At 42.1% G+C, this 10494-nt stretch overlaps 2 protein-coding genes across 2 annotated transcripts in view; one reads left to right on the top strand and one right to left on the bottom strand.

The window, feature by feature from the left end:
- LOC108693602 (cell adhesion molecule 2-like) overlaps positions 1 to 6287 on the bottom strand; it is a 31530-nt gene extending 25243 nt beyond the window's left edge. The window contains exon 1 of the mRNA XM_018202637.1: positions 6218 to 6287. Within this exon, the coding sequence (XP_018058126.1) occupies positions 6218 to 6287 (70 nt within the window). The remainder of the gene's footprint in view (positions 1 to 6217) is intronic.
- A 486-nt stretch (positions 6288 to 6773) lies between these two features.
- Positions 6774 to 10494, top strand: part of LOC108693601 (spidroin-1-like) — a 6815-nt gene continuing 3094 nt past the window's right edge. The window contains exons 1-2 of the mRNA XM_018202636.1: positions 6774 to 6820; positions 7177 to 7441. Of these exons, the coding sequence (XP_018058125.1) occupies positions 6774 to 6820; positions 7177 to 7441 (312 nt within the window). The remainder of the gene's footprint in view (positions 6821 to 7176; positions 7442 to 10494) is intronic.

Raw genomic sequence — 10494 nt, 5'->3', positions numbered from 1 at the left:
AGTGATTCTTAAGTATTCTAAAAGATTTTAAGAAGTGTTTTTCACATTTTAATTCAAGACGAAAACTCTACATGACTTAGTTTATATTCGAAATGATTTTAGTTTCAAAGATGCTAGAGATGTTAAACTTGAAGGAAAAATTTCGTTTTTTTCCAAAAATTTAAAAAACCACTCAGGTTAATTGATGTAAGATGAAGTTAATGTAAGATGAAATTTTGTGTAAATCTCGAAGATATGAAAGCTTATCTTTTTGGGGCCATACATTATTTTTTTATTCACTTAGGAAGATTTGATGAATAAACAGGTATCTCTTTGAAGCCATTTCGGACATATCATGAACTTTTCATCTTGAATTAATGCCAGAAATCACTTCTTGAAGTCTTGAAGTCTAAAATACTTAATCATCCTATATACATTATACATATATTCTTCACTCCTTTAATTGATCAAATAAATCAATTTACGCTCTAATGAATAAATCAATAAATAATAAAAGCCTTTCAAAGCCAATACAAGTTATTAACGTGTATATAAATATTCTTTATTAAATGTGGCAAAAAAAAAAAAATATATATATATATATATATATAAGTTTCTTTTAAATAGAATAAGAAAAAAGGAAGGAAAAAATTGAAGTATGTTTTTGCTTGTGTTTCCGTTCTCCTGTTGCAAGAAACTAAAAAAAATTACAATTTCTAAGCGATATACATGTATTTATATTTACTTCTTTTTATTTATTTACGGTAATATCGTAAACCTGCGCGGCGCATGCGGAGAGAATGATGAGCAGAATTACCCCGACAAGTGATTCTGTTTATTTTAACGACGCGCGGAGGCTCTCGCTTTAAAACTGGCCGCATGCGAAACAACGCGTCTGCGATATACATACGTTTCTCACGAACAAAAAAAAAATAATGTGCGCTCGCTTTGTTATCTTCCGACAACGGCGAGTATGGCGACGTGCGTGATCACGTACCGCGGAGATTCGAGATTATGAGACAATTATTAAACAAAGCCCGTCCTCCCTCTCCTGTCTACGACATCCGTTATCGATTTATGCGACCGTCACCTTTGGATAAAGCAAATAAAAAGAATATAGATGGGAAAATTCATTCAACACGAGAAATGGAGATTATCGCAGCTGAATAAGATTTTACATCGATAATAGTATAAAATTTAATCTTATCGAGTTTCGAATAAAGTCAGATTCATCTATAACAGAAAATGGATTAAATTAAATAAATGAATTTATTAATCAATTCTCTCTCTCTTAAACTTGATGGAACTGAGCTTTTACAAGAGCTTTTATAAGAGCTTTTATAAGAGTATCGCGGTGTTGACGTGAAATTACAAAAATCCATGAATCAATTTCTATTTTTATATTTTTTGTATTTTGGAAAAATCCCCTCTGCATCGAATTCTGCAGCACGAGAAGAATGACGAGACATTCGTGTGACAAGCTAATAAATCTCGTCAGAACATAATTAAGTTTGCCGAACGTTTTATATATTAAATTATGCGCGACGTTGCGCGCGGAACGCGCGATAAAAAATGTAGTATCTTTGATTACTGTTTTGCATGGAGATTCGCCAGAGCGGAGGATGAGCAGGCGAGACGAGAGGAGACGAGACGAGAGGGGCGAAGAGCGGGGAGGGAGCAAAGAGAGTGTGCGTGGTATTGTTTTATTTAAACGAAGAGCCATAACCGTACAGAGTCCCCGCCGTGCGTTCGCCTGGCTTTATTGGAAATTGAGCCAATTATAGTACTTGGGTTAACGATCCGTTGTAATATAGTTTCGCGGACGCTATCCCGAACAAAATCCTCGTACGAGACGTCGTAACGTAGATTACTTCGCGCAGAACCACGCGACGGTGCTGGTGGTGGAAAAGGTCCTCGACGAGACACTTGACCGTCGTCATTGTCGTGTTCGAAGGAAAGGAAACCGCCGCTCCACGCCGCACTGGCCGCGAAGTGACGACGATAAGCGAGAAGTCGTGTTCTTTCGGCTTGGACCGAACGCGGGCGGGCGAGCCGCGATAGCGCGCGTTAACTCTCAGCTCCACACACACACACACACACACACACACACACTTTGCCATCGGGGTTTGGTTCCAACGCCGCGATCGCGGTTCAAAGTTCAAACTCGATTTAACTTTGAAATCGGGTCCGCTCGCATTGACTGGTCGATGGCCAAGTGCCTACACCGACGCTCCTTTATGAGTGTTCCGAGAATTTGGGCTTTTTAATTGTCGTACCGCGATATTGGTCGTCCTGACGTTTTTACGCAACGTCGCCCGCTCGCGCTAATGCCAGGCGAGTTTATGTGTTTAACGAGGCGCACGTGGGGGTTAAACGCATGGCTTGCTTTTTCTCTCTCTCTCTCTCTTTCCGCCGCTACTGTACGAATGAAATTTCCACGATTCGCTTTGGTATGAAATACTTTGAATAATTCGTGACGCTTGTTGGCTAGGGGATGCAAATGCGGGCTATTTTTTTTTTCGACTATCGTCGTTATTTTAGGCTCGCCGCTACGTGGATTTCAGAGGGGATTTCGCAAATAGTCGTTTTCTCTGCGCGAGCGGAGATGCTTCGTGGTGGATTTGAGGGTAAAATGTAATATTTGACGGTTAATTTATAAATATTCGATTTCCACTCTCGGCAGTATACGAAATTAAGAAGATTGGATCGTTATAATAAATAACCGATGTCCTGTTATTTTGACTCGAAAATATCATATTCTCTATATAGTTATACATATTTATGATATTCCGTTTTTTACGATGAAATATTGGTGTCCTTCTTCTAAATTAGACTTGTTCGACTTTCATCTTTAAAATAGTTATCAAGAGATGGGAAATATTTTCTTCCATGTGAACATACCCGATATGTAAATTTCAGAATGTATAATGTAGCGAAAACATTTGTACGAATAGCCTAGTCATCCGATAACCGACCACGCGTATCATCGAAAAGTGTGCGCAGCCGCGATATGTTAATTCTCGCAAACACGATAATAATAATTTGCAAACGCGCGGTTCGAATACGCAGATCGGCGTGCTTCAAGATAATAATATATAACCTCGGCACATATATGCATATTGCAAATAAAGCAAGATATACGACAAGTGGCCGGTTAGAAATAACATGTATTTTCAGTCAAATGAATATTTATAATATATTAAATTAACATGTGTACTTTATTCATTTGTTCTTACGTTTCCAACACACATTATTTTTATGCTATTCGTTTACTTACGCATAAATTATGTTATTTTAATACCAAGAAATGTTGAATATCAATTTAACGTCACTAAAAAAAAAAATAAATCTTGCTGTTATAGCGAAAATTATCTAAGTACGAAGAATTAGCTAAAATAGATAAATTTTTAGCAAGTACTGCGATATTGAATATCGTATCGTATAGGACATCTAATCAGATGACCGAGATAGAATTTAGATTTGTGCTATAAATTCTATGCGTATGACACGTAATTTTCTATTGGATACAAAAAACAGCGATAATTCTAGCTAGAAATAATTCTAGCAAAATATTTTTTTGCGTGGCATAAATTCAAATAACGCAACCACATTATGTTGAATTAATACATGGGTATATTAAAAATTCAACATAATAATTTTAATATTAAGAATCGGTTTTAACACAAACGCATGTATAATGACATTCTGTATAATGACATTCTCGGAAATCTTAATTACCTTTGTACGAACGTCACGTGACAATGCGCATTTAGCAGCCGGCCGGCTGGTAAGACACGTTAAATCGCGGGTTTATTCCGGCCTGCACGGCCGATGTATAGTTGCGAGCTGAAGGGGGTAATTTCCGAACGATAATCGCTGTTTGAAGCTGTCGATCGTCCCATTACCTCTGCCCTCGTCCATCGATTTACAAACGATTAGAGTTGCCTTCCGCAAACTCATCGTTGCACATATATATATGTACGCGAAGACGCAGTCGCGAGATCGTATCGAGTGTTTTAATTAAATATGAGATGGTACTAAATTTTCGTGCGACGCATGCTAAAAATACAAGCGCTAAAAGAGAATGAGGTTAAAGTGACGAACTAATTTCAACGTTGAGAGAGCAGTCGTAAGTTCAATGAACGACGAATGGAAGATTGAGAAAATGGCCATGGGGAGATTTTGTAATTTCTTTAATGACAATCTCGAAATTTTGTTTATGGCGATCGATGCGTACGGCGAAGCGTGGTGAAAGGGCAATTCCCGAACGACAATGGTTTGTTCGAAGCCGCCACCGACCGTTCCATTATCTCGACCGATTCGCAAACAGTAGTTATACACTCCACAAACTCACTATTTCATAGGTAAAGATGGCTACCGTGCCTCTCGCGATCGCACGGCGAATGTTTTAATTAAGTACGAACTTAAAACAAAGTTTCGTCATGGATACTAAAAATGCGCTCGATACCAGACACAAAAGGGGGAGGGAAGGAGGAGTTAAATCAACGAACTAATTTCAAAGCGAAACACACCGCGGTCCGGCTTCGATTGGACGATATAATGCGAAGGAAAAAAGGTCCGGATTCGTTCGAGGGAGAATAAATTCGGTGATTTTTCTGGCTGACTGTTATTCCAATTTATTCGAGCTGAACGAAAATAATAATTCGCCAACTCGTCGCTATGTAAACTGAGACGCAGCCGTTTTAAATTCCATTTGATTCTTCGAGATTCTCTCTCCCTCTCTCTCTCTCTCTCTCTCTCTCTCTCTCTCTGTCGGCCGATAACTTGGATGTAATTCAATTATATATCGACTCGCGAATTTTTGTTTATCGCGGATCGAAGAGGTCTCTCGGTATTTTCGTACGCGACTAGATATTGTTATTCCCGGCGCTTTGCATGGATATACATAAATGCATGGCGTGCTTTGTGTACTAGCTTTTATTCGCCTAGCTTTTATTCTTCTGGTTTTTATTCTTCCATGTCACGTTGCATTTTGCCGCGCGCGAGCAAGCTAGACGAGCCGTGCACAAGGTATGCATTTGTCGATGTATATATGTACATTCGGTGCTTCTCTGTCGACGATTTAATCGGACGATTTGAAGATAATTGCGAAATTGACGTCGGGCATTAGCGGGTACGTTAATTTACTAATTCACTTGTCGTATAATAAATGCCGCCAATACGTTGCGTCGCTTTGAAATTATTTTTTCAAACGGCAGGCACTTTAACTCGCAAATCAGAAGCGATTCATGCTATTGAACTTGGACAAACAATCAAAATATGCCTGGCACGTCAAATGCGTGTACGCATGTCGAAAAATGGATTTCGATGTCTCTTACGAGAGCTTTATTCATGTAGATTCAGTTATTGTCATGCCAACGTTGATTCGCAATAGTAACTACATTTCCTCTCTACGATTAGAGATATTATACTTGTAATGAAATCTTATGCAATCCCATTGAAAGTTATTTGAACCGTATGATGTAATTCTCTAATTTGTATATTTCTATATCCTATACCTTTATGGAAATACAATTCAATATTGGACAATTTAATAAATATTAAAAGGTACAAAACCTGAAGTAAATATCTGAAAATGTAGCTTGATACAGATTTTGTAAAGAATTTTATCATATTATCAAAATAATTATGTATAGGGTGTTCATTTAAGCTGGTGTCAATTGCCGAATGTCAATTTTTTTTTGCAGACAGCTCATGCTCGAGTTCCCTACATAATTATTAGATACTTGAGACAAGTTTTTAAATATTTGAGCAAAGGCGTTCCTTCTCTAAATACATAAAATGATTATTTATTTTGAATATTAAAATCGTTGAATTCTTGATACTCAAAATAAATATTAATCAATTTCCGATATTACATTTTTGTAAAGGACATTTGAAAATTTTTTCGCAATTAAAATTGTTCACCGTATATCATATCATTCTTGTTAATTATTGTTAGATACTTGCATGACTGACTATTTTTCTCTCTCTCTCTCTCTCTCTCTCTCTCTCTCTCTCTCTCTCACATCGCTCTTTCATAAATTTCGATGCTAAGAATCCACTCCGAGACTTTAATGGGACGTCACTTTATTTGTAAAACTTGTACACGCTTATCTGAGAAGAATGGAGTGTCGCTTTGGAATACACTTGACGCGACAAATCCATCTCTCTCAATCCGCGTCTCGCTGTATAATATATTGTACTTTATCTGTGAGAAATATGACCGATCGCGTACCTGAATGGATCAGCAACGACGACAATACGAGGAGCCGGGGCAGTAGGACGGCGAAGGCCGCGCGCAACATCCTCGCTCCCGCGAGTGATCCTGATTCTCCAAGATCGCCGGGAGCGCTCCGCGACGATGATGCGCTCGGCGCTCGGCGCTCGGCGCGCGGCGCGGCGCAGCGCGGCGCAGCGCAACACGACGGCGGCAGGTAAAGGAGATCGACCTATCTCCTAACTCCCGCGACCGGCGTCACTGGCGACGAGTTATCATCGCTCCTCACACAGGACGAATGGGAGAAGAGGGAAGGACACCGAGACCACAATGTGATCCTGGTAAACACTCGGCCGCGGCGAACTCGTACGCGCGATTTTTTTATACTTTTTTTTTTCCCCAAATGTATCGAATGCGTTGAAGAGTCGCCGGTGGGAAATCGATCTTTCCACGTTGGCCAGTCGAGCGAACGAAAGAGAACACGCGCGCGATGTTATATCCGTGCGCAAGAAGATGCACGCGGCTTCCCACTCGCGCGCGTAAACGAGAATTGTGTCGGTAAAATCCAAAGAGTATGATGCTGACAGCGGCGAGTTGTGACGGCAGCGACGAGTGTTTCAAGTACTAACTTGCGGCGACTCGTGGTGACACGCGACACATAATTTTCTCCACGGCCGCCCCTTGACTAATTGAAAATCTATATACGGCTGCGTTACACGGGTTTCCACCTTCCGCGGAAAGCAGTCGGTACTGCGGCATCGGCACCGGAGGAGGACGAGGCGCCGAGGCGCGCGCGAGAGAGGGTTGGTGCGGCGAGCCAAGAGGGACGGGGGTGCGCACACCGATGTATGAGGGAAAGGGAGAGGAGAGAGACAGAGGAAGAGAGGGGGAGAGAGAGAGAGAGAGAGAGAGAAAGAGAGACGCGACAAAGTCGAGGAGGTGGTAGCGAACGGCAGTGCTGTTGCTGCTGCTGCTAGTGCTACTGCTACTGCTACTGCTACTGCTGCTGCTGCTGGTACCGCTGCTGAGTGTGGTGCTGGTGGTGGTAGAGGTGATGGCAGTGGTTCTGGCGGTGGTGGTGGTTGTGCCGATGGTGGCGGCGGCGCTCGAGGAGGGCGGAAGACCACCTGGCTGGCAGCGCGGGGTGGAAAGAGCATGAGAAGGATGGAACGATCGGGTAGAGGTCGAGGGGGTTTGGGAGAGCAGGAAGAGGAGGAGAAGAACGGAGGGAGAGAGGGCAGGGTGAGTGAGTTCGAGTTGCTTCCTGGGCGACTGCGCTGTTCTCCAAGTCGATGATCGCTGCAAAATCTTCCATCTCTCTCTTTCTAGCGCGAGGACCGCCTCACCCCCACCCCCTTCTCTCTCTCTCTCTCTCTCTCTCTCTCTCTCTCTCTCTCTCTCTCTCTTTCTCGATGCGTTCCTCGTATGTACACGCGCATTTCTCACTTCCACGCTCGGCGAGAGTATGCGTTTGTCATATACGCGTATATATATATATGTGTGTGTGTGTGTGTGTGTGTGTGTGTGTGTGTGTTGTGTTGTGTTGTGTGTGTAAGTGCAATGTACGCGAAAGAGGATGGCGCTCGCGCGTCCGTGCGGGCGCTAACGAAATTGGCGAAATACGCTCCGCTCGGAGGAGCGCGGACGGAAGCTGCCGTCCGTCCCTCTCGAACTCGTGGCGTCCGGCGTATCGCGTCGTCGTCGTCTCACTTTCGACCGCATCGCGCCGTGCCGCGCTGCACCGCATCACCGCGCGCCGCGCTACCACCACGATCTCAGCTGCGGGAAAAACGATCGGCGGACGAGAGGATAACGCGGAAGTTAGTTGGCGATCGTCCGGAGCGATCTTCCGTACATCGGGCTTAATCCTGTGGCCCGGTAATAGGATCGACCGGCGATCCCTTGGGGAGTATCCGGCGCGACTCTCGAGATTTTCGAATTTATGGGGGAATTGCGGGCGTACGTACGCTTCTTGGACGCCACCGTATGGAATATGCTCCTCGCCATAAATCCGAAATTCCGAGTGGCCCGAACGACGTCCATTGTTGGGCCGGAGGGTGTAAGGAGAGTCCGTCGTCCCGCGATTGTCCTGCAAGACCGCCCAATGACATTTGCCAGGGAGAGAATTCGAGATATATTTTATTTATAAATCAAATCTACTTCATTTCTTCTCTGATTGAATTAAAATAAAATAACAGGTCTCTGATATAATTCCGACTCTCATTGGTGCATATTTTCTGTCATATCATGTATACAATTGACTTAGATATTTCTCTATAGTATACATTTGTATTGTAAAAAATGTAAATGTAATATTAAAATAGCATACTTTAAAAGCATACTATTTTAAAAAGCTTAACAAATAATCGAGGATAGTCTATGTCTGTGCACTACACCTTTTTTAAACTTTTCTTTCTAATTTTCATCACATATGTGATGAATATATGTACAACGGATCTCGAAATTATGAGTACGATATTAACATGACGGTACTATTTCAGTGACAACATGCAATATAAGGTAATTTCAGAGCTAAATCGCGAGTAAAAGAAACAGCATTATGTTAACGAATGTAATTAATGTATGCCACAGTCTTTGCGACGTGCAGCTACTCGAGATATGTAGCTACAGCGCTGGTACTCGGGAAATCTCGGGATGAGTATTATTCCTTATTTGAACCATAAGCTCGGTATCAACTCGCTCGCAATGGTACCGTTGGTGCGGCGTAATGGGCTTCTCCTACGCGTTACGTCAAAAAAGACGTAAAAAGAATAAGAGGAAGGGCGTTTCGTGCAGCCACTCACACTCGGAAAAGGAGAGCGGTCTGTATATAGCGAAAGAATTTCTCTCGCATTTCGAGTTATTGCACTTGACAGGTTTCTCGCCCCTGCGCTCACTCCACGTTATACTACGGCGAGTGCCGGCGAGCTTGCGGCGAGAAACGGGAAATGGGAGGATAAGGCGAAAGTTAGTTGGTGATCGTCCGTGCATCGAGCTTTAATCCTTTGTCCCGGTAACGGGATCCTGGCGTTAAATCCCTTCGGTCTCGCATCCGCGGAGGATCTTTCGTACTTGTCCAAATAAGGGCGGTAATTTAACACCGCGGAGACGAGCGAGAGCGAACGGTCATTTCCACTGCTCGCTCGAATTCTCGGTTGCCGTAAAATCCCGAATTTACTCTCTCGATTGACTTACACATTATTTTATCCTTTCACCTATATTCCGCCTTCCTTTATTTGACTCTCAACCGTTATAACTTTATACGAATATCTCTGAATTTTCTTAAAAAAAAATTGCATAAATTGAAACGGTAGTTTTTGAATGTCAATTTTAAACAAATATAATAAATAATAATAATAATAATAACAAAGTAGAGGAAAATGCACTTTTAAAGGTGAGGCATCAGCATAATGTTGCTTTGAAGCCTAAACCTACGATATAATAAAAATAAAAATAACAGCATGCGTGTGTGTGTGTGTGTGTGTGTGTGTGTGTGTGTGTGTGTGTGTGTGTGTGTGAACAAAACAATAAAATAATAAATGTTTCTTACATTTTTTTCTTTCTCTGTTTCAATCTTGCATTATTTTTCTTTTAGGTTTAATAACTTCCGCGGTTATTCTTTTTAAGGTACAAGTACCCAAAGCGATCATTTCGATCATCGGCGAATTCCAAATAGGTCACCTTCCGCTCGGTTATTTGATAGACTTTTGCGGTCTTTCTATCTGTCCTGCCCTCTTACAGTTCCCTCTCTTGCACTTGTCCAAATAAAACCGGTGGTCTTGTAATTCTGGAAGGATCGAAGCGGCGGCGATTTTGTCCGTCGGGGAATTTTAAACGTGAGTAATCCCGTTTCTACTTGAGAGATTCCTACATTTTTCAGTCTGTCCATTGCGCCTTCGCGCTCTTTAATCTCCAGCGGTAATGGGGACCGCTATATAAATAGCTCTGTTTGGAAAAAGAAGATGGCCGCTGCCTAGATGTAAGGACTTTTTAATAGCTTTTTTTCAACGTCGCACACATGCGGAATCTGCTAATTAATTTTGACGAACAGTTTTCCAGCTCTTGGAAAATTTCCCGTGCAAAAGTATAATATTGACGGCAAACGGTATACCACCAGTGTTAAACGTTATTCGAGGATCGAATCACAGACGCGTCTCTTCGTCGCGCTCTTCGCATAGTTACATGTTACATAAAGCAGATGGAAGAGTGTTTCGCATAGTTTCTCGTTGCCACGAGATACACGTCGTGATATCATAGAATCTCTTTCGCATTTGTGAAGTTATCGCGCTTGGCTG

The sequence above is a fragment of the Atta colombica genome, unplaced genomic scaffold (assembly GCF_001594045.1).
Source record: "Atta colombica isolate Treedump-2 unplaced genomic scaffold, Acol1.0 scaffold96, whole genome shotgun sequence".
Taxonomy (NCBI): domain Eukaryota; kingdom Metazoa; phylum Arthropoda; class Insecta; order Hymenoptera; family Formicidae; genus Atta; species Atta colombica.
The sequence above is the reverse complement of the archived record's forward strand: the minus strand, read 5'-3'. Positions and strand labels throughout refer to the sequence as shown.